The sequence below is a fragment of the Leucopleurus acutus genome (genome assembly GCF_964270905.1).
Source record: "Leucopleurus acutus genome assembly, chromosome: 16".
In the NCBI taxonomy this organism is placed as follows: Eukaryota; Metazoa; Chordata; class Mammalia; order Artiodactyla; family Delphinidae; genus Leucopleurus; species Leucopleurus acutus.
Genome location: NC_139158.1, coordinates 63,739,978 through 63,764,074, shown reverse-complemented (window position 1 = coordinate 63,764,074; position 24,097 = coordinate 63,739,978). Strand labels below are relative to the sequence as shown.

The 24,097-nt window shown below is 45.3% G+C and overlaps 2 protein-coding genes across 4 annotated transcripts in view; one reads left to right on the top strand and one right to left on the bottom strand.

The window, feature by feature from the left end:
• GSS (glutathione synthetase) overlaps positions 1–18,770 on the top strand; it is a 33,442-nt gene extending 14,672 nt beyond the window's left edge. Inside the window, exons 3-13 of one of the 2 annotated variants that reach the window (XM_082857484.1) lie at positions 3,324–3,469; positions 5,766–5,841; positions 6,143–6,282; positions 6,983–7,099; positions 10,453–10,533; positions 10,631–10,708; positions 12,214–12,280; positions 14,935–15,129; positions 15,616–15,697; positions 17,175–17,364; positions 18,254–18,770. In XM_082857484.1, coding sequence (XP_082713610.1) covers positions 3,324–3,469; positions 5,766–5,841; positions 6,143–6,282; positions 6,983–7,099; positions 10,453–10,533; positions 10,631–10,708; positions 12,214–12,280; positions 14,935–15,129; positions 15,616–15,697; positions 17,175–17,364; positions 18,254–18,377 — 1,296 coding nt within the window. In that variant the 3' untranslated portion in view covers positions 18,378–18,770. Of the gene's footprint in view, positions 1–3,323; positions 3,470–5,765; positions 5,842–6,142; positions 6,283–6,982; positions 7,100–10,452; positions 10,534–10,630; positions 10,709–12,213; positions 12,281–14,934; positions 15,130–15,615; positions 15,698–17,174; positions 17,365–17,394; positions 17,505–18,253 lie in introns of both variants that reach the window. The other variant, XM_082857485.1, reaches the window with a different exon arrangement.
• Positions 18,771–19,282: 512 nt separating this feature from the next.
• The window catches only part of ACSS2 (acyl-CoA synthetase short chain family member 2), a 47,470-nt gene continuing 42,655 nt past the window's right edge, over positions 19,283–24,097 (bottom strand). For both annotated transcript variants that reach the window (XM_082858210.1, XM_082858211.1), the window contains 5 exons: positions 22,977–23,085; positions 21,452–21,520; positions 20,945–21,121; positions 20,287–20,361; positions 19,283–20,146 (listed from right to left, as the gene is read on the bottom strand). In XM_082858210.1, coding sequence (XP_082714336.1) covers positions 20,019–20,146; positions 20,287–20,361; positions 20,945–21,121; positions 21,452–21,520; positions 22,977–23,085 — 558 coding nt within the window. In that variant the 3' untranslated portion in view covers positions 19,283–20,018. The remainder of the gene's footprint in view (positions 20,147–20,286; positions 20,362–20,944; positions 21,122–21,451; positions 21,521–22,976; positions 23,086–24,097) is intronic.

Below are 24,097 nucleotides of genomic sequence, written 5' to 3'. Positions count from 1 at the left end.
AGATGACATGCTACTATGCATAGAGAATCCTAAAGACTCTACCAGAAAACTGCTAGAGCTAATCAATGAATTTGGTAAAGTAGCAGGATACAAAATTAATGCACAGAAATCTCTTGCATTCCTATACACTAATGATGAAAAATCTGAAAGAGAAATTAAGGAAACACTCCCATTTACCATTGCAACAAAAAGAATAAAATACCTAGGAATAAACCTACCTAAGAAGACAAAAGACCTCTATGCAGCAAACTATAAGACACTGATGAAACAAATTAAAGATGACACAAACAGGTGGAGAGATATACCATGTTCTTGGATTGGAAGAGTCAACATTGTGGAAATGACTATACTACCTAAAGCAATCTACTGATTCAGTGCAATCCCTGTCAAACTACCAATGGCATTTTTCACAGAACTAGAACAAAAAATTTCACAATTTGTATGGAAACACAAAAGACCCTGAATAACCAAAGCAATTTTGAGAAAGAAAAATGGAGCTGGAGGAATCAGGCTCCCAGACTTCAGACTACTACAAAGCTACAGTAATCAAGACAATATGGTACTGGCACAAAAACAGAAATATAGATCAATGGAAGAGGATAGAAAGGCCGGAGATAAACCCACACACATATGGTCACCGTATTTTTGATAAAATATACAAAATGAATATACAGTGGAGAAAAGACAGCCTCTTCAATAAGTTGTGCTGGGAAAACTGGACAGCTACATGTAAAAGAATGAAATTAGAACACTTCCTAACACCACACATAAAAATAAACTCATAATGGATTGAAGACCTAAATATAAGGCCAGACAGTATAAAACTCTCAGAGGAAAACATAGGCAGAACACTCTATGACATAAATCACAGCAAGATCCTTTTTGACCCACCTCCTAGAGAAATGGAAATAAAAACAGAAATAAACAAATGGGACCTAATGAAAATTAAAAGCTTTTGCACTGCAAAGGAGAACATAAATAAGATGAAAAGACAAACCTCAGAATGGGAGAAAATATTTGCAAATGAAGCAACTGACAAAGGATAAATCTCCAAGATTTACAAGCAACTCATACAGCTCAATATCAAAAAAACAAACAACCCAATCCAAAAATGGGCAGAAGACCTGAATAGACATTTCTCCAAAGAAGATATACAGATTGCCAACAAACACATGAAAGGATGCTCAACATCACTAACCATTAGAGAAATGCAAATCCAAACTACAATGAGGTATCACCTTGCACCTGTCAGAATGGCCATCATCAAAAAATCTACAAACAATAAATGCTGGACAGGGTGTGGAGAAAAGGGAACCCGCTTGCACTGTTGGTGGGAATGTAAATTGATAACAGCCACTATGGAGAACAGTATGGAGGTTCCTTAAAAAACTAAAAATAGAGCTACCATATGACCCAGAAATCCCACTACTGGGCATATACCCTGAGAAAACCATAATTCAAAAAGCAACCTAAGTGTCCATCGACAGATGAATGGATAAAGAAGATGTGGCACATATATACAATGGAATATTACTCAGCCATAAAAAGAAACGAAATTGAGTTATTTGTAGTGAGGTGGATGGACCTAGAGTCTGTCATACAGAGTAAAGTAAGTCAAAAAGAGAAAAACAAATATCGTATGCTAACACATATATATGGAATCTAAAAAAAAAAAAAAAAAAGGTTCTGAAGAACCTAGGGGCAGGACAGGAATAAAGACACAGACGTAGAGAATGGATTTGAGGACACAGGGAGTGGGAAGGGTAAGCTGGGACGAAGTGAGAGAGTGGCATGGACATATTTACACTACCAAATGTAAAATAGATAGCTAGTGGGAAGCAGCCGCATATCACAGGGAGATCAGCTTGGTGCTTTGTGTCCACATAGAGGGATTGGGACAGGGAGGGTGGGAGGGAGAAGCAAGAAGGAGCTGATATGGGGATATATGTATATGTATAGCTGATTCACGTTGTTATAAAGCAGAAGCTAACACACCATTGTAAAGCAATTATACCCCAATAAAGATGTTAAAAAAATAAAATAAAAAGAATGAGAGTGCTCTATTTGAATGTATTCGGAAATGTCTCTGAAATATTTATAAAGCTAAGGACAGAACAATGTATGTATTATATGCTTGTGTGTGTGTAAAAAGAGAAAATATGTATGTATACGTATACATTAGTCTAGAAGGATATGTGAGACACTAGTATACCATTTGCCTCTGGGGAGGAGAACTGGGTCATTGGGGCTAGGGTGGGAGTGAGATGTACTTTTCACTATGCATCCTTGTGTCTTTTTTGATTTTATATCATGTGTTTGTATTATCCATTCAAATTAATAATTTTTTAAAAAATAAATATATAAATGCCAAGTTCTAACACCCTTAACTCATACTATAATAATGACAAGCATATTAACTCAGAGGTTAGACTCAGGAATGCTTCATAATATAAGCACAAAGTCATAATATAAGTCACAAAATCATCTTACCTTCTGTTACCCAAGTTCTAGTTCATTTGTTGTTGGAAATCTCAGAATGCATTATCCCCTTCTAAAAATAGTATTCTAGATGGTATTTGGGTTTCCTGGCTCTGCCAAAGTCCAGAGAACTCAGAATGCAGCTGAACTCCAGGTCTGACAACCTGGGTCACCATCTCCAATACTGGGGGGAAACCACTCCTGGCTCCTTCTCTGGAGACCAGAGTCCACTTCTGCTGCAGCCCTACCTGCAGGACTCTCCCTCTCCCCCAACCAGAAGGCAAGGGGACTGGGCTTGGATATGAACTGGCTAAGAGTATGTGTGTGTGTGTGCATGTGCATGTGTGTGTATGGTGGTTGTTGTTTAGTAACATTCATGGTTCAAATCCCAGTGTCACCTATTAGCTTTATATAATTTTGGACACATTACTTAACCTCTCTGAGACTTAGTTCCCTTATTTATTTATTAGGTACAGATAATAATAGTATCTTTCTCATAGGGTTAAATGATGAATCCACGTAAAGTATTTAAAACAGTGCTGAGCACACAGTCAGTGCTCAATAATTTTTTGGTTTATTTGTCTTCTAGACTTTGTAATATTTTATCTCTTTACATTAAAAAGAAAAAAAAATGATCAGAAGCAAAATGGCCAAAAACAAAGTCTGCAAGTTCTCTTTATACCCATTCCTCGTCCTGTTCTCCTCCCTCCCTTCCCAGAGGTAACCACTATTCTGTAGTTTGTGTGTCCTCAGTAAATGTAGGGCACCCTTTCCATGGGGTTATGTTTGCAGGAAGACAACCCATTCACAGGTGTTCTACCCATGCGCACTCTTTCCTCAATCAGGTGGTGAGCTACGCCCCATTCACACTCTTCCCCTCACTGGTCCCGAGTGCCTTGCTGGAGCAGGCCTATGCTGTACAAATGGACTTCAACCTGCTGGTGGATGCTGTCAGCCAGAACGCTGCCTTTCTGGAGCAAACTCTCTCCAGGTACAGGGCAGTGGGGCTTCGGGGGCTGTGAGGTGCTAGAACCAAGAGATTGGAAGACTGGGGAGTCATGAGCTATTAGGCAGGTGACTTAGTGGGGTGGGGGACAGGTACTCCCCAGGAGAAACAAACATTTGTAGAATAGAAGTTAGGAGACCTGGCTTCTAACCCTGGCTCTACCACTTATTTATATGGCCTCAAGCAAGTTCCTCTCTTTCTCTGGGCCTCAATTTCTTCATCTGTAAAATGGGGGGTTGGCCTAAATCTATGGTCCCTTCCAACACTGACATTCTGTGATTCTCTGACCCTCGACCCCCCTGCTTTGAAGACTGAAATTTCCATTTGTAATTAGGGAGAGTCAACCTAGTTTGAGAGAAAACAGAGGGCAGGAGGGGTTATGGGTTTAAAGTCAGATTTCCTACTTCTCTTAAGCAGTGGCCCTTTCTTGTCACTTCAGGCCTCTTATCTCTGGGTGGGACGGGGTGCAGACTGGGCCACACCCAGTTCACGAGGATACAGAACCCCTGAAATGACTCACTCTATCCCCCCCTCTCTGTCTCTTCTCCCTTGATCTTTTTTCCCCTTGAGGCCCTGGGGCAAGGGAAATTTCTTTATTTTAGAATTAAGTTAGAATTAAATATATGTGTGTGTGTGTGTGTGTGTGTATATATATATATATATGATTGCATGTCTCATTAATTTTTCAAAATCTTTCTTAAAAAAATATTTATTTATTTGTCTGCACTGGGTCTTCGTTGCGGCATGCGGGATCCAGTTCCCCAACCAGAGATCAAACCCGGGCCCCCTGCATTGGGAGCTCGGAATCTCAACCACTGGCCCACCAGCGAAGTCCCCACAAAATCTTTTAAAAATGTGCACATTGGTGTGAGGGTGAAAACGAGAAGGGTTCATAATGGTAAGAAGTTTGGAAACCTTGACTTGGAGCTAAAAACCCACTGAGTCCTGAATGTACAAACCTTTCCACCACCTTTTCTTCAGATCTTTCTCGGGATGGGCCCAGCTTTTGTACCTGTGATTCTAGATTGTGGGAAATATGAGCAGCCTGATTTATGACCTTTATCCTAAAGCTGCAGTTATGTGTAAGACCTTCCCTGCAGCCCATCTCTGCAACCCCTGTCTTCCCTATTACCCTCTCCTCTGAAATACACACAAACCCTAGCTTGTAAGGGTGAAAAGGCCCAGGGTCACATGAGCTAGAATAGCAGCCTAGGAGAGTCCCAGCTTAGGGACTCTCCTCTTCACCAAGGGCTGCGGAACCCCATGAGAGCTGACTGGGGAGAGAGGAACTTCAGGGCAGGCCTGAGCTACATGGGCTCAGTGGGGTCCCTGTAACAAGGTGAGCCTGAGAGTTAGGCTTGAGCAGGCATGCAGAGACCACCCTGAATCTTGAGAGGCAACAAGTTAGTTACCTGTGGGTGTTTCTTCCTAAGGCTCCAGAAAACCATACTGGCTGGGTCCTACCTCATGCCACATGTCACAGTAGCACACTGGGCCATGATGATGAGCTAGCAGAGACATGGTCCCCATCCTCATGTGGTTTATAGTCAAATAGGAGAGACAATACTAGTCATCACACAAATAAAATGGAAAATTACAACTGCAATCAGTGCTATAAAGGAGAGGTCCACAGTGCTATGAGAGTGCACACCAGGGGGATCTGACCCAGGTAGGGAAGGCTTCCTTGAGGAAATCACATCATATAAGGACTGGTTGAAGAAAAAAATTAGGATATTTAGCTAGAGTCAGAAAAACCTTTTGGGGCACAGGGCATAACTGCTGTCTTCTAATCTCTGAGTGCTGCCATGGAAGAGGTGGAAAAGACTTGTCCTGGGAGGTCCCAGAACATAGGGGAAGCTACGGAGAGTTAATGTTAGGTCAACTAGAAAGCTTACCAACTACACAATGGTCATATCGTATGCCAGTTTTGAATTCTTCTTGGGAGCACACACTATGTTCAATTCTGTACATGTAATATCTCATTTACTCTTCACTACAACTCTCTGTTATAAATATAATTATATTCCTCTTCATTTTACAGATGAGCAAACTGAAGCATAGAGGTGATATGATTGAGGTTGCCCAATAGTGAGTGGTAGAGCTGGGATTTGAACCCAAGCCATCTGGCTCTAAAGCTGGGTTCTAAACCACTGTTCTCTACAGGGTTGGTGTGGGTGTTCAATTTTGAGCCAGTAGACCCAGAGAGGATTCAGGAGACAATGGAAATCCTTGACCTTTAATGTTTGATGTAGCCTAGAAAATACTCTCTTTCCTCTTTCAGCACCATCAAAAGGGACAACTTTACTGCTCATCTCTTTGACATCCACAAGCAAGTCCTGAAAGAGGGCATTGCCCAGGTAACCATTCCCCACTTCACCCCAGTCTGGGACCTACCCCTCCCATCTCGTTCTCTTTTTTTTTTTTTTAACCAGAAGAATTTGGCCTAGTCCCTGAGCTCATGGGAATCTGCCTCTCACTGGTCCCCACTGGGTTTATACATTAGTGGCCATCCTGGAATGTCCCAAAGAATGATTCCACTGGGTTTGGGAGTGTTAGCTGGCACCTTTGCATAGAGTTCATGGTACCTGTCTGCTCTGTGGCTAGGCCCTCAGAGTCAGCCCCTGGGCAAATGTCCTCAGCCTTCAGTTTTCCCCACAGACGGTGTTCCTGGGCCTGAATCGCTCAGACTACATGTTCCAGCGCAACGCAGATGGCTCTGCAGCCCTGAAACAGATTGAAATCAACACCATCTCTGCCAGCTTTGGGGGCCTAGCCTCCCGGACCCCTGCTGTGCATCGGTGGGTCCCTTGGGCAATCCTGGGCACACTAGTGAGATGTCAGCCTGATGAGCCTACAATCATAGGTGGGGGCAGGGATCTCCAATGCTGACTGTGCCTTCCTGGGCCTTGGGTCATGTGTTTCCACCTCGTAGCAGTTTCCACTTGTAATTAAGTCTTGGTGTGTCAATAAAAGAAGGAACCTCAGGGTTCATCTGGTCCTGCCCCTTCATTGTACCAGTTAGTATTCCAGGCAGAAGGAACAGTATCTGTGAGGGTCCTGAGGTAAGAAAGAAGCCTGAAAGGAGGTCAGAATCCAAGGCAGAGAGGGAACAGGGGCTTCCCTTCTGAGCGCTGGACCCTAGCAACATCCACTTCTAGTCAGTAGTGATGCTCCAGGTTGCTGTGATTCCAGATGGTCTGTAGCTGGATTCCAGACAGTACCTGGGTCTCAGGTAAAGTGGTTTCAGTTCATTGGGAGGCTTGTGTGGAGTGGAAACACAGGGTCTCAGGGCTCCTCTGGGCATGTACACCAGGGGCCAGGCTTAGGGCAGCCCAACACATTCCAGCCTGAGGTGGATCCTACAAGAGCATGATGGTAGGATGCTTTTTAGTGCTCAGCTGACTCTCAAAGTGATGTTCCTATAATTGTCTATGAGTCACAGGCAGAAGGGTCTTCCAGGTCCATCCAGTTACTAAGTAGGCATCTCTCTTTCAACAGACATGTTCTCAATGTCCTGGGTAAGACCAAAGAAGCTGCCAAGATCCTCTCCAATAATCCCAGCAAGGGATTGGCCATGGGGATTGCCAAAGCCTGGGAACTCTACGGCTCAGCCAAGTAAGGGGAAGAGAAAGTGTCAGCAGAATCCTGCTTTAGATTCAGCATTCATGGATGCAGCAACTTCTTTGCCTGACATCATTAGGAAATCATGAGGGAATTTTTCTTGAAATAGAAGCTTATACTTTGAAGTACCAAAATTATTTTAATGGAGTTTTGGGCTTCCTTCTTAAATAAGAGATGCTGATAATAATTTAATCTTTTCTCATTGGCTACAGGTGATGGTTATGACAGTCAGTGATTGCATCTTGATGTAATGCAGGGGTGCTACCTGGAGTGAGAGAGGCATGTGAGGTTGTTTGCCTGCACTAATGGCCCCAGTTATTAGGCTTTATGCTCTTATTCTTTTTTTCATAGTTTTTCTGTCTGTTTTCCTACTAACAGCTCTTCTTACTGCTGTCACTTTGCTTGAATTTAGAATCTCCACTGCCATCCTTATACCTCCTTTTTGATTTGTAGTTTGGGAAAGCAAATGATCTGTTATATTTGTGTCTAATGAGTGTGAGGGCCTTTTTGATGAGTAAATGCATAAACTTTGATTTAGGGATTTTATAGTATCTGTTCAGAGGCATTTTTTTGCTTCCTTCCTATTTCTCAACCATGTTCCAGATGTGTAAAGATGCTAGATGTTCCAGATATGACTTCTGGATAAGTGAGCGGCCACTGTACTAACAGTTATTGCTATGTTAATATAGCATTAATAGTTTACCCTTAATGAGCATCTACTAGTGCCACACTTTGTGCTAAGCTCTTCACATACAGGATCTCATTGAATCCTAAATTCAAACACTCTGAGGTAGATATTATTCATCTCCCCCATTTTAAAGATGAGGAAACTGAGATTCAGAGAAGTGAAGTGCATTGTTCAAGGTCAAGTGGTGAGTTGGTGGTAGAGCCCAGAGTCCATCTCCCTCTAGAACCTGCATTCTTAATCACTTTATTGCCTCCAAGAGAGCCTCTCTGGGCTTATTAAGCCTCACTAAGACTCAAGAAACCTCAGACTCTGAGCATTTGGAAGTCATCAGACAAATATTTTTTCAAGTAGAACTCTTGGCTAGGTTGTATTTTAAGAGTGAAGCCAGGAGATGGGTCACCTAGGGAACCTGCTGATAGACGAATGCTGCAGAGGGTTTCTCTAGCCAGGCTGTGAATAACATGGAGAGAAAAGACTTGTGTGCTCAGAATTAGGCACTGGTAGGTAGGAGCTATGGGGTCCCTGAGCCAGCAGTGGATTCCCTCATTTTGAGAGTCAAATAGGCACTTCTGCTGACCCAAATATGACCTTTGCTAAAGTCTGTTTTTTTCCCTGAACATCAGTTTCTGAACTTGTAAAACGGGGGTAATAATAATACCTAAAAGGGTGGTAGTAAGAATTAAATGAAATCATAGATTTGAAAAATGCTTTAAAAAATTCAGTGAGGGTCATTATATGATACTTTCAATAATAACGATAATGATAGTAATAATTACTACCATTTAAAGAGTTTTGTTTTACAGAAGAGCAAATGGAGGGCTCAGAGAGGTTGAATAACTTGCCCAAAGTCACACAGCTAGTAAGTTTAGAATTCACGTTTATCTGCCCCTAAAGCCTGTGTTCTCTCTACTACACTGTTCTTCTGAAAGGAATGGTCCCATAGTATAGACTGAAAAACTGAGGTGCGAGCATTTGTAGAGCAGATGAATTTTCATCAATTATCTCATACATTTTAAAAGAATTTTTAAAAATTAAGCCAGGAAAATGAATTATGATTTCAATTTAGACATTTATTCAAACTCTTTCAAAATATAGTGTCTGTGGTTAGAATGAGTAGGGATAAGAAAAGAGGATTCTTGATATAAAAGGTTGGAAACTATGATTTATTTAACACCCTTATCTTATACATGGGGAAATCAGGGCCCAAGGAAAGGAACTGACTTACCCAAGGGTATACCATAGATCACTGGCAAAGCCAGCACTGGGACTCTGGAGTCCTCATTCCCAGTCAGCATGCTACTGCTACTTCACCTTCCTTAGCTGATAACTTTCCTAGACCTGCTGTCAAGAGACTGCTCAGAATTAAAGGCAGGAGGAGGTAGAATATGTTTTCCGAGTCTGAGTCCGATTATTTGGCAGGAGGCTTCATTAACCAGAGCATGCAGTTCCACTTTAACCTACAGCCTCTCCTCCACCTTTTCTTGGAGGTGGGCCAGCCTGGGCCAAGTGCCACCTCCCACTCATGAGCAGAGCAGATCAGGCTACAAAGTAAAGAGCAAGGTCATTGGCCCTCGGGACTCTCTCAGGGCAAGATGGCTTGTGAGATTTCAGGCAGGCCAGGAGAAGGGGCATACTAGGACCTGTGTTTTAGCTAAGTGGAAAGGAGTCAGGCAGAGTGTAGTCCAAGAGGTTCAGCTGAGGGAGGGAGAAGCAAAGATAGACAAGAGGCCAAGTATGGGAGGTCAGGAATCCACACTTAAAATCCTAAGCCAAGTCTGCCCACCCAGGAGCTCAGCAAGAAGCCTTGGGCACAGAGCAATACAGCTACAGCAAAAATGGAGTTTGGTACTGCTGAGCAGTGACACTAAGAGAGTCTGGTGGGAGACACCTCGACCTGTTTTTGACAACTGAAAACAGCTTGGTCGGTAGCCAAACAGACAATTCTTTGACATTAGCATTTCCCTGAGTCCTCGAGCTCTTGCTCCTTTAAGAAACATGTGGATAAGCAGAAAGGAAGAGGCCAGGTAAGCCCCAGTGATCCCTTTAATACGGTGGGACCAAACGTGGCCCTGTGTACCTCACAGAAATGTTGGGAGGCCCCAGGAGATAATGCCTTATTCATAGTTTTCTCTATAGTGTTTCTGTTGGATTCCATTGAGGATTCCATTGAGCTATTCTTTTTTTTCTTTTTCTTTTTGAAAGAATCACACACTCTTTTATTATATGATTCACAATCTAGCAATAGGGTCATTATCCCCTAACTCCCAGCATTGTTCTTTTACAAAATATTCTTCAGTACTCTCACTTCTTTATTCTTCCAGAAGAACTTGGAATCATTATGTTAAATTCTAAGAAAAAGTCCTCTTGGGTTTTTGAGATGGTTTTAAATCTAAATTTTAATTTGCACAGAAGATTGACATCATTACAATATTTCATCTACCTACTGGAGAAGGGGCAGAGACATGTCCATTTTTTCAAGTTTTCTATATTCAGGAAATAATGTGTTGTAGCCTCAGGTGTCTATGCCTGAGGCAGTCCTGAGTAGAGAGAATATCTACTCTTTCAGGGAAGCCGTGTTCTCATTCTCACTTCTGAGGGGGTGGGATGAAGGGAAGACAAGATTTGTAGCCACTTTGGGCCACCTGTGCTCTTTCCCCAGTGCTCGGGTGCTCCTGATTGCCCAAGAGAAGGAAAGGAATATATTTGACCAGCGTGCCATAGAGAATGAGCTACTGGCCAGGTAAGTAAAGGAGGGGAGACCTCCAGATGTAGCCCCAGGACTGGCGAGAGCCACTCAGAACAGAGCATCCACTCTGAGCCTTGCCCATCTTTCCCAGGAATATCCATGTAATCCGGCGAAAGTTTGAAGATGTCTCTGAAAAGGGGTCTCTAGACCAGGACCGAAGACTGTTTATGTAAGTGTCCAGGGAGCATTCCCCAAGGATCCAATAGAGGGCTGATTTAGGAAACTCATCCTGCTGCCCACTTCCCCTAAATAATCCTTTCTTCTGGGAGATGTGATGGCTTGCTTCCTTCTCTCTGAACTTTAGGGTGAACTCTGAAAATATCCCACCATCCCAGGAAATTTTGGACATGCCAAGTTCTGCTTCTAACGGGTTGTATCAGAACTATTGACATTCTGGATAACCTTGGTTTTCATATGCCTCTGGGCTCCCAAAAGTTTTCTTGCCCTTCTTGGCTAGTCAAGTCAGACCTGGGCAGTTGGGTTGGGCAGTCAAGGAGGAAGAGGAGTAGCCAGCTCATTCTTTGATTGGTCTGGCAGTTGCTCTCTGAGGTCTCATGCAAGACCTCAAAGGGCCTGGATTTGTGTTCCAAGCCAGGCCCTGTGCTTCCCTTCAGGGGCCACCACCAAGTGGCTTCAGTATCACATATTTGGGTAGCATTGCTTACAGCACACATATTTAGACCTGGAAATGTGTGATTCTTAAAATTAAGAACCTCCTGGTGTTTCACAATACCACTTACTATTTTCAAAGTGCGCTTCTATCTTAACAAAACAAAGTCATTAATTTACTTTCCAGATAAATCAAACAATATCAAATAAATCAAAGAAAAGGGGAAGAAGTTCAAAAAGACAGTATGTGGCTTAACTAGATTCATATTTTGCATCTCCCCACCCTCACCCCCTACCATTTAAAAAAATCAGCTACTTTAAGCAGTGTAAATACAAGTGTGTTTTGCTACCAGTATGATTATATATAGCAATATGATTCTTCTGCTCAGTAATTTTGAGCCCACTTTTTAAAAATTTACCTAATTTGATTCTGGTTGCCTTCGGCCTTACTAGAATGACTCTAGATCTGGAATATTAGAAGGCATTCCCCACTGCATACCTCCATTTTTTAGTGGAAGCATTGATGGTGTGTGGGTGTCTACTTTCATACTTCCAATGAATCCCTGTTCAGGCTACCCCTGTGCACTGACTTTCAAAGAAAGAAGCCAAATGCATTTTGATGCACCCTGAAATAGATTGAGCCACTGAATACATCAGTTTTATTTTATTTTTTATCTCTTATAAATTTATTTATTTTATTTTATTTATTTTTGGCTGTGTTGGGTCTTCGTTGCTGCACGCAGGCTTTCTCTAGTTGGGACGAGCGGGGGCTACTCTTCATTGCGGTGTGGGGGCTTCTCATTGTGGTGGCTTCTCTTGTTGCGGAGCACGGGCTCTAGGCACACGGGCTTCAGTAGTTGTGGCTCGTGGGCTCTAGAGCGCAGGCTCAGTAGTTGTGGCGCACAGGCTTAGTTGCTCCACGGCATGTGAGATCTTCCTGGACCAGCGCTCGAACCCATGTCCCCTGCATTGGCAGGCAGATTCTCAACCACTGTGCCACTAGGGAAGTCCCTGAACACATCAGTTTTAATTTAACACAACAGCTTTCTCCATCCTGTGTTCTAGGGACGACCAGGAAGTTGCTGTGGTTTACTTCCGGGATGGCTACATGCCAAGTCATTACAGTCTACAGGTTGGTACTTTCTGTTAGACCATTCTTTGCCTCTGGGACCTACCATCGTTCTTCAGAGATTCAACTCAGGTGTCACAACAACCTAGGTTATTTCCTGAGCTCTGACTTCAGTTCTTCCTGAGGGAACTTGCTGCTGGAACTTCCTGTCCTCCCACAAGCTTTTTGCTACCTCTCACTCTCTACACACAATTTTCTAGAATCTGAATCCTCAGGAAACCACAATGCACCAGCCATTCACACTGTTTTGCTGGTAAATGTGTAACAATCTTTCTGTGGAGACAAGCCCCTATTTGTAGCATTTTCTGATTTCTAGGTTGTAAATACTCCCATCCTGGCCAGTTTCAAAGCTACCCATCTTAACATCTCTGAACAGAGCTGGGAAGAGATGGATTCAGTCAGCTCTCACTAGCCAATGCAAACCAGTGCCACTACACCACTGACCATTTCCTTCTTGCCAACTCTTACTTCTCTTTTATCTGCATCAGAAAGTTTTTATCTGCTGTCCATTCATGTTAATGACAGTAATGATAATATCACCTTAGCTTGCTATCCTACCAGGTAGTTTCAAAATTACATTCCACATCCACTATTTCATTTAATCCTTATAACCACTCTGTGAGGTGTGTAATTATCCCCATTATATAGATGGAGAAACTAAGGTTTGAGAGATGCAGGTGCTTATCTAAGGTCCCACAGAGAGCTCCCAAACTTTCTGACTCTCAGTCCAGTGGCTTTCCTAGTATATCATTCTCCTCCCCCTGCCCCTAATCCACAGCATGGAGAAGCTAAGAAGCCCTGCTTTCAGTTGGGAGAAGGTAAAGGAGAAAATAAGTTAGAAAATACCATAAGCAGTAGTCTAGGGGTCATGAGCATTTGGCTCTGCCTCTGTGTGACCAGGGGCAGGTTCCTGACCCTTTCTGGGCTCAGTTTCTGTAAGGTGAGGAACTACACTAGAAAATTGAGGGAGCTCCTCCCAGATTGATAATTCTTTGAATGTAAGATCCTCCCTAAGGCCCAGCTGTATAGGGATCTGCCTCTTGTCTCCTTTTCAACCTCATTGCATGCCATCCCTCCACCTCACTCCCACCTTGCAGCCCCACAGGTTTGTCAATCCCACTGTCTATTGGGAAAATGTCCTGGTTCCAGGACAAGGGGTTTGGGAAAAGGGCCAAAGAAAACTTTATTGAGTTAACAAGGAGGGAAATTAGTGCATAAGGGGGAGAACATTTTTAGGGAACTGAGAAACTCAGACCAGTTTTAGACATGGAGGTGAATCTGCTAGGCTTAGTGAATTGCCAGGTGACCATGAGCAAGGCCCTGCTCATCTCTGAGTTTTGCTTTCCCTACTTTCCACAATGGGGTACTTTTCTGGGTTTTTCTCTGATATTCAGGGTACCTTTAACTCTACCCAGAACACTAGCCTAGTTGTTAGGTGGCTGGGGTTATTGGTGAAGACCAGGCAGAGATGCTGCAGGTGGACTGACTACATCAAAGAAAGGACAGCATGTGTGGGGGGTGAGAGTGGGATGGGGGGGCGGTGGTGTTCCTCAGGCCATAGCCCTGATCCTGCTGTGGGCAGTTTGATGTGGTCTGGAGTCAAGGACAGACTGTCCCTCTAGTGCCTGAGAATGGGGACTAGAGCTGGGAGGCATGATCCTCTGCTGTTTTCCTGCCTCTCACACCCTAAATTCCTGGCCCACCAGACTACTCATCCTGCGATTACTCACCAGCAGACCTTCACTCATATTATTTTGTTAACCTTAATACCTCTTCCCTGTTGAGTCTCACCTGTCAGGCTCTACCTGTCCACTCAATTTCACCTCATTAAACAACAATAACAACTATTTATTGAGCACCTACAAAGCTTCAGGCACTGTGTTAGACACTAGGGATACAACAGGAAATAAGACAGACAAGGGTCCTTATGGAGCTCACAGTTTGGTCAGGGAGATGGTCATCAGAAAGCAAACAAAAGTAGAAAAAATGGTTTTTTCTAGCTGGGGGAAACTCTTTGAAACAACAGGGTGAAAACAGAGAATTATGGGGAAACCCACATTAAATAGGGTGGTTTGAGAAGATGACTTTGAGCCAAGATTTAAGGATGAGAGGGATCCAGCCATCCATCAGAAAAGCCAAAATGACAAGAATTCCAGGCAGAGGGAAATGCAGCAAATGCAAAGGCCCTGAGGTGGAAATGACATTTGTGTTTGAGGATTGACAAACCTGTGTGGCTGCAAGGTGGGAGTGAGGTGGAGGGATGGCATGGAATGAGGTTGAAAAGGAGACAAGAAGCAGATCCTTACAGGATCTTATAGGCCGTGGTAAGGAGTTTGTATTTTATCTGTAGTACAGTAGGAAGCTGAGCTCATAAACAAGTGTCCCACCCCTTTCAAACCTCTTCATCAACTGTTCTACACCTTTTCACCTTTTGTCATTTTCCCTTTTAATTATAGTCATGTGTCACTGTGCTAGACCATAAGCTCCATAAGGGCAAGAATCCTGCATAATAGGAGGGGCCGTACCTGCCTCACAAGGATGTTGCAATGACCCTGGGAGATAATGAATGTGAGGATACCTGGCACCTGAAGGATGCTCATTAAAGGCCAGCCAAAGTAAAATAAAGTAGAATTCCTTTTGGTTTCTTCTCTCTGCAGAACTGGGGAGCACGGCTGCTGCTGGAGAGGTCATGTGCTGTGAAGTGCCCGGACATTGCCACGCAGCTGGCTGGGACTAAGAAGGTGCAACAGGAGCTGAGCAGATCAGGCATGCTGGAGGTGTTGCTCCCCGGCCAGCCTGAGGCCGTGGCCCGCCTCCGTGCCACCTTTGCTGGCCTCTACTCACTGGACATGGTGCGTGGACAGCCCGCTTCTCCCACCACAGGCCCCCTAGGTATCAGGGACCCAGAGCCCAATGTGTTGCAGAGGCTGGAACTGGCACTGGGCTGGACTTGGGTCAGTGATGCTCTGAGAAAACCCCTAGAGCCCTGGGAAGGAGGGCTGGAATCCATTGTAAGCTCCCACAGCAAAGGTGGAGATGGGGATGGTAACCAGGGAAAGGGGCTGAGGTAGACAGCAAGAATTGAGGAATATCTGTACCCGCTTTCCAGACCTCCTGCTGCTCCTGAACTGTTGCCCAAGAAAGCTTGTTGTCACTGTACTCACTGCTACAGGGGGCTTGCTGGGGTCATATCCAGATAGTAGCATCCAGCCTAAAGGGGCTTATGGCTCTTCCTCCTCCTGCTCTTCCTCTGATGCTGCTCTACACAACCAGCAGGACCTTGGCTCCTGCCTCTTTGGCCCAAGACTGCTAGTGACTGCTTTCTTGCCTCCTGCCAGGGTGAAGAAGGGGACCAGGCTATCACTGAGGCCATTGCTGCCCCTAGCTGCTTCGTGCTAAAGCCCCAGAGAGAGGGTGGAGGTAGGTGGTTCCCCCTTTGCAGGGCTGCTCAGTGAAAGGGGGCCAGCAGGCTGTTACCAGTGCTGATCTGCACTTGCTATGGGCATGGTCCCAGGCTCTGGGGGATACAAGAGGAACTGACACATGTCCCCACCTTGGACAGTGTCCCAGGAGACCCTTTGGTCAAGTGCAGTGGAGCACAAGGGAATGTGTGAGGCGAACGTGATAACCACTACACTGCAGAAATGCCCGTGCACAAGGGAATGTGATTAACCAGCACTGGAGGGTTTGGGCAAGTGTAGTCTGAGGTGCCTGAGGGTGAATTGTGGGGAAGCAGGATGGGGGCATATCAGGAGGTTGGATATCTTCCTGCTTAATTTGAACTCCTTGAGGGCAGGGATCATGTCTGTCTCCTGACCCAGAGGAGATGGTTTTTGATCTTGGCCTTAAGGGTTAGGTACCAGTTTCCCAGGTGGAAAAGGGGGAAGAGTATTCCATACAGAAGAAGCAACCTCGGGCATAGGCACTGGTCCATGAAAGTGTGATATGTTTGGAGATTAATGAGTAACTGGTCAGGCTGGAATGCAGTGTGGGAGGTGAGAGAAGGCAGGGATTTGGGTTGGAAAAGATGGTTTGGGACCTGATTATAAAGGACGTTGAATATATGTAGGAAATTGGATTTTATCCTAAGGGTAGCAGGAAGCCATTAGAAAGTTTTAAGGAGGGAAGGGACACATGATTGATCTAGGATCCATGTTTCAGCCATGGTAGAGTGTGTCCTGGAATGTAGGGAGACACTGGTGGCAGAGAGACCATAGAGGAGATGGGTATAGTTGTCCAGAGAGCAATGTAGAAGGCTGGGCTAGGGCTTATGACAGTGTGGAGTACAAACTGAAGAGACATGTCCAAGTTCATGACAGGTAATGGAGAGAGAGGAGTTAAATGACTCAAGAATGCGTTTCACTTGATTGAGGGTAGGAAGTTCCAGGAGAAGCAGAGTCAGGCAGAAGTAATGAGTTCTGTTTGGACATATTGAGTTTATTTTGGGAGCCCATGGGATATCTGTGATGTCTAGAGCAGGGAGCTTTAGTTAGAGATTTGGGAGTAAACAAGTTATAGGATATAGATGAAGCCTTGGAAGAGATCTCCCTGAAAAAAAAAGTGTATACGTGGAGGAGAGAACAGGGTGAAGGACTGATTCCTTGGAAACCCCAATATTTAAAAGGGGCAGGAGCCAGTCAGGAAGGCTGAGAAGGAACAGCCATAAACAGATACGAAGAGAACCAGGGCAGGATGGTTTGGTGGAAGGTGTGTTCGCTTGTGTAAGAGCTCTCCTGTTAAGGTGACATTTCTTCCTTGGAAGCCAGGCCTGCCCCGGGTTCACTGAGCTGGTATCAGGAACTGAGGTTCCTGACTTGCCCACGTGGCCCTGGAAGTGGGAGCATAGGGTGGAGAAGGTGGGGAGAGGGTCCAGGGTGACTGCTTAGTGGAATTGCAGGTAACAACCTATACGGGGAGGAGATGGTACAGGCCCTGGAGCGGCTGAAGGACAGTGAGGAGAGAGCCTCCTACATCCTCATGGAGAAGATAGAACCTGAACCTTTTGGGAATTGTCTGCTACGACCTGGCAGCCCTGCCCGAGTGGTCCAATGCATTTCAGAGCTGGGCATCTTCGGGGTCTATGTCAGGTGAGCCAAGCAGTGTGTTTCCTTATCTAGTAAATGAGGCCAAGGATCCAAGATCTGCCCACCTCACAAGGCTATCAAATGAAGCCCAGATGAGAAGTGCTTTGAAACTATAAAGGAAATTCCAAGTAGTATCAAGATGGGTGAGAAAATAACCCTGGACTGGGAAACCCCAGGGAAGGAAAGAATTTGGGTCCAGTCCCAGGCCACTGGGGATTCTGGGAAAAGGTGGGATGGGCCAGCTAGAGGATACTCAGTGGCTTTGAAAAGCTGAGTGGCCCCTGGGTTTGGATTTAAGCACTAAAGAATCAGGAAGAGGAAGACTGGGGAATTTGTAAGGAACAGTTCCTGGTCCCTCATACCACTTCCTGCAAAATACTCACACCACGATCAGCGCAAGGAAGGAATTCCAGATCCTACCATGCTCCCCACCAGAGCCTGCCCTCTCTATTATCTTCCCCTGCAAGCACTCTCCTTACAGCATCTCTGCTGGCAATTTCCTCCCCAGCCCCCCACCCCACCCCCACCACAGCCATTTTGAGAGGTAGGAAGGAAATTTACAGCTACAGAACATGAAATGTGAGCCTGGCATCATGCTAAGTGCTGTTCCTGCTTTATTCATTCCTCGTGACCATCTTGCAAAGTGAGAGGTATTATCCCTGTTTTAAACTGAGGAAATTGATATTTAGAAAGGCTGAGTAACTTGCTCAAAGACACAGAGCTAATAATATCCAAGCTAGGATGCAAACCCAAATCTGATTCAAAAATCCTAGCACTTTCTCAGGTGTAGTCAGTCACCCACGTACAGCTCAGCTGGGACGAGTGAAGGTCTTGGGTTTGAGGGCTGAGTCCAGGTGATGGAGTTGTGTGTCTCCTGCTCCCATTTCTATAGGCAGGGAAAGACACTTGTGATGAACAAGCACGTGGGACATCTGCTTCGAACCAAAGCCATCGAGCATGCTGATGGTGGTGTGGCAGCAGGAGTGGCAGTCCTAGACAACCCATACCCTGTGTGAGGACACAGCGAGGCCTGCCCAGACTTTACTCGAAAGACCTTCTATCCTTTGTACTTATCATTCCTCTCCTAGCCCTCCTGAGGGGCTGCCCTCCCCTTACCTTGGGAAGGTTGATCTCTTCTAGAGATTTCCAGGGTCTTCATGGAAGGGTCAGCTGAGTACCTTCCCCACAGCTTTCCCATCTGAGAACCAGAAAAGCTGTGTTTCCCTTAGGTGCAATCTAGAGGCCCCTAAATCCTCAGGGTGTGGGTACAGCTGAAAAGAAGCTGATCTGAGGTAAGGGACCATAACACTGCCACCCTCCTGTTAGCCCATTGTCAGCCTTTCCAGCAAGTTCCAGTGTCTGACTTGGGATAGGACTGAGGGGTAGGAGGAAAAGGGTAGAGGGGCACAGCCTTTTCCCACCTCTGCCTTAAATAAAACTACTTTGTTGATTCTGTGATTCCTTGGTTTGTACATTTAGGGGAGGGAGAAGCTATAATCCGAGTCGGGCCACTTCAGGTAGACTGGAGCAGGGGAAGTAACTTGGCTGTAATCAGAGTCTCCCTAGCTCCTGACCCTATGGATAGGACCCTGAAATTTCAATCCTTAGTCACTCACTAATGCTCCCACAGGATCATAGGGAAGAGAGAAGGTCTCTAGCAGGAGCCCAGGAGGGAAGGCAACCATGATGGGACATCACAGTTGTAATCCTGCTTCATTTGCTTTCCTGATTAGCTCAGGAGCTTGTCAAAGGGCCTGGAAGCCCTGCCTAGCTCTGCCTAAACCAAAAGTTCTAGAAGGTGAATATTGGGGTATTCCTAAGGAAAACCACTCCCCTTCCCCACACAAGTCATAACAGCTAGCAAGTACACAGCCTGTAAGATAACCAAGAAAGCAAGTCACCACCTTCTTGAGGTCACAGACTTTATTCCTACAACCACAGCGCTTGAGTACAACAGGCAAGAAAAGAGAGCTTCATCTGAGAGTCTCCCATGGGCAAGACTCTGTTCAGGGGAGGGTGGGAAAAGAGGACAAGAAAATCAAGCTCCTCTGGTCCTAGGAACATAACACATTTACTCCTGCTAAGACACAAATGATCTGAAAACCCTCTGGAAACTGAGCCTGCCTGCACAGCCTCTGGAACAAATGGCAGACAAGCCATCTAGCACAAAAGGGAATTCAGACGCATAACAGAAGCAGCAAAGTGTTTAAAAAATAATGATCAATTGTTCCAGGACTCACAAACAGGCATTTCTAAGGGCAAGTGCATGCCCAAAATAAGTACTGATGCTTCCTGAGAGAGCTGACATAGCATTACAGAGTTGCTTCCCTGCTTCAGTCTATGCCCTCACTTGCCCACTGAACACTTAACTTGGGTTTGAGATATGACCTTCAGGTCGCTGTTCTGGGCGCTAATGGCTCTTTGCAGTCTAGGGGCACAGCAGCCTGAGGTTGACCTGGGCCCTGTCCCATCTGCCTGGCGGTCGCAGGAAGTTGCCTGCACCCAGAGGCAAAGCTCGTCCTCAGTTCCAGACAGCTCGTCGGGGAGGTGGTGTGGGTCAGCACAGGCCCTGAGTACTCCTGGATGGGGGCAGGGAGGGTGGGCAAAACTTTGGAAAGCCAAGCAGGGAGAATCCTGGGTAATGGGCAGGGTCCTGTTCACTGGATGGTCAGGCAACGGTGGTTGAAGAGCTGGGTGATGACGGATGGGTCAGCCACGGTGGACACGTCCCCCAGGTCGTGGTCATTCTGAGCGATCTTCCGAAGCACCCGCCTCATGATTTTCCCTGGGGGACCACAGGCTTCTGGTTACCTGGTGACAACACTGACCCATTCCAGCCCTGCCGAACACTTCCATCCACACACATTCCACCACCACTGGGCCTTGGTAAATCCAGTCCCAATCCCTCAAGGCCTCTGGACATACCTGAGCGGGTTTTAGGCAAGCTGGGTGCATTCTGGATGTAATCCGGTGTGGCAATGGGGCCAATCTTTTCTCTAACTGTAACCAACAAATCATTATGCATTTTTTCAGTACCCTTAGCCAGGCCGCCCAAAACCAAGGCAGAGATGGCTTTGTTTCCAACCTATTTCCTCTTCAAGGTTTTGCCCACAATCATTCTCAGGCTCATTTCTGTCTTTCTCTCTTTTAACACATTGTCTCTTTACACTCTCATTTTATATTAATTCACCTTCATGGAACTCAAGCTCTAGAATCAGCCTGCTAGAGTTGAAATTCCGCTTTACTAGCAGTATGGCCTTGGACAAGAGATTTAACTTCTCTGAGCCTCAATTTCTTCATCTTTAAAGTGAGAGCAACAATAGGATCTATTTCATGGAGGTGATTATAGAGATTAAATAGATTAATGCACTTAAAGCACTTAGCTCAGTGGTGGCACAGAGAAAGAATTCTATAAATGTCAATCATTATTAACCTAGTAGAGACTGGGTGGGAAGAGGGTAGTTAGCCCCTAAGGCCCCCTGGGGTCTGTTTGTGGTTTGAGAAGCAGCTCACTATAGCCCTTCCCCAGCAACCTGGGCCATCAGGACAGACCTGGAAATCCCTGCCCAGGGAAGCTCCTTACTCTGTTTCTTGAGCTCCTCAGTGAGGGTGGAGCTGAAGGTGTGGCCATCGCACAGGGTGACAAAACAGTAGAGGCATTCGCCCTTCACAGGATGAGGGTGGCCAACCACGGCTGCCTCTGCGACAGCCTCATGTTCCACAAGTGCTGACTCTACCTCTGCCGTGCTCAGCAGGTGTCCTTGTCAAGGGAAAGGAAGTGCCATGAGAGAGATCCCAGCCCCTGTTCCATCTGTCCCAGTAAGGCAGTCCTGGTCTGGTCAAATGGGGAAGGCCTTTCATTCATTCCTCATAGGACATACTTCAGTTGTCCCACCATCCTGGTTCCACTCCTCCAGGTACATTTCAATGTTTATCACTCTTCTTCCAAAACCTGGGTCCAGAACTGAATGCTTGCTGTACTCCAGGCATGGTCTGGCCAAAGGATATCCTGGCTCTCTCAGAAGGCTTTGGCTGGGAGTTGCTGGGAAAGCAGGGTAAATAAGAAGGGAAAATGGTCCCTGGCCCTCACCAGATACATTCAGCATGTCATCAATCCTGCCAGTGATCCAGTAATAGCCATCCTGATCCCGCCGGCAGCCTGGGAAGAGAAGAAATGTGCAACATAATAAGTACCCCACAGTAGGATACAAGATCCACGTTACCAAACTGCTACACCCACAGCAATAGCCTCCTAACAAGTCTTCCTGCTTCTGCTCTTGCCTGCTGTGGTAGCAGGCTCCAAGATGGCCACACTGATCTCTACCTCCTGGTATTCATACCCCTGTGTAGTCCTCTTTCTCAGTGTACTAGGGTTTGTCTTGTGATCAGTCGAGTTTGGCAGAAATGATAGGATGTCATTTCTGAGATTAGATTATAGAAGACTGTGGCTTCTGTGTTGGTTGCATTCTCTCAGATTACTTGCTCTGGGGGAAGCCAGCTGTCATGAGTAGCCCTATGGAAAGGTCCATGTGGCAAAGAACTGAAGGTTCCTGCCAAAAGCCACTTGAGTGAGCTTGGACGTGTGTCTTCCAGGCTCAGTCAAACCTTCAGATGACTACAGCCCCGACCACAGGTTGACTGCAACCCACGAGAAACTCTGAATGACAACCACCAGCTAAGCCACTCACAGATTCCTGGTCCTCAGAAACTGTATGAGATAATACAATATTTGTTGTTTTAAGCTGCCAGGTTTGAGGGTAATTTGTTCCATGGCAATAGATAACTAACATACTGACCTGAAGTCTATTCTCCATAAAACAAGCAAGGTTATTAAATAATAAATAAATTCTTATCACTTCTCTGCTTAAAACCCCTGATGGTCTCCCACTGTACACTGGATAAAATCCAAACTCCTCACCATGGCTCACGAGGCCCTATCTTATCTCCCTCTCCAACTTGATATGAAATTCTTCCCCTTGCTCACTACATTCCAGCTACACAAGCTTCAGTCTGTTCCTCAGACATTCTAAGCTTGTGTCTCACTGGTACAGAACATTCATTCTTACTCCAGATTTTCCCATGCCTGCCTCCTTCTCACCCTTCAGGTCTCTGGTCAAATGTCACTTCAGAGAAACCTCTCACCATCCCATCTATGGTGGCCATCCCTGCAGTATTTATTTGCTGAATTATTTGCCTGTCTCCCCTTACTTGAATGTAAGCCCCATGAGAGCTGTACTGTGCTTAGATAAGTACATGGACATAGTAGGTGGTCAATAAATATTTATGGAAGAATGGATTGGTGGGTGGACACATGGGCAAACATAGGCTCCAGACATGAGGATACACATGACATAGTAATACATACTGCCATATGCCCCATCTCTTTCAGCCTAGCAGCAAGGGAAATAAGAACTTCTTCCCTCATACATCAAATCTCAGATGGCACCATGCTGAGTGCCTTCCTGCAACACTCGTTCTTATAATCTTCTCTGTAGTTCTGACTGAATATTAGACACTGATACATAAGACACATCCCTAACCAAGTCTTCTTGGAAATGAAAGGGGACAGTACGTATCTCGGTGGGAGGTTTGGGAAGGGGATAGCCAAGGCTCACCATCTCCTGTCACATAGTACCCGGGAAACTTCTTAAAGTAGGTGGTCTCAAAGCGTTCATGGTTCCCATAGACTGTGCGCATGATCCCTGGCCAGGGCTGCTTGAACACCTGGAAAGTGAGGAAGACACAGTGGTAACATCTGCTACACTGTCTTACAGGAAGACAATTACAGCTTTGTCAAACCTTAGGAGAAACAGCCTGAATGCCATTCCTGAGAAGTAGGACAAAGTACAGGCTTTGGAGATACACAATCCAGGCTTGGAATCCCAGCTCTGCCACTTACTAGCTATGTGACCCCAGGTAGGTAATGTTATCTCTCTGAACTTCAGGATCCTTATCTGTAAATTAGAGAAAATAATCTCTACCTCCCAAAGTTATTGTGAGGATTAAATTAATAGTATGTGGAAGCTGCCTGGCACAATGTTCTGTTAGTAATAAGCATTTAGTAAATTTGAGTCTCCTTTTAGGTAATCCCTCAGGGATGCCAGTCCAGTTTGATGCAAATGAAACAGTTATATAAAAATGTGGGACCCACACATAAGTAAGTAATCATTGCCCCAATCAATAATATCCTGTGGCAGCAGATTGACAGGATGGATGAAATTCTAGGCTAAGAGTCAGAAGACCTGGATTCAAGTCTTGCCCTTGTTACTAACTTGCTCTTAATAAAAATGAAGTGAGGTGGAGGGTGGGGGCTGATGATCTCCCCACAACTGTTAATAAAACAATCACAACAGCTAACATTTATCAAGCACTAACTGTTAGGTTCTGTGCTAAGTAAAACCTTCACATGGATTATCTAATCAATCCAGCAACCACAGGAGACACAGGTACTATTATAACCCTGTTGTACAAGTGAGAACATTTAGGTTCAGAGGGGTTGGGTAACTTAACTAAGGTCACAGAAGAGGCAGAGCCAGGATTTGAACCCAGGCAGGTTGACTCTGGAGCCTATATGATTTTCCACAATGTCTTCCAGACCCGAAAAGGCACCATCAGGTATCTTTGAGCAGAGCCCTTAAGAACTTTGTGGGCCAAAAGGCAGGGAGGCAGGCAAAGTATCCAGAAGGATTCTCCCCTAGGGTCTCTCTGCAGATGATAAACCCTCAACCATGGAGCT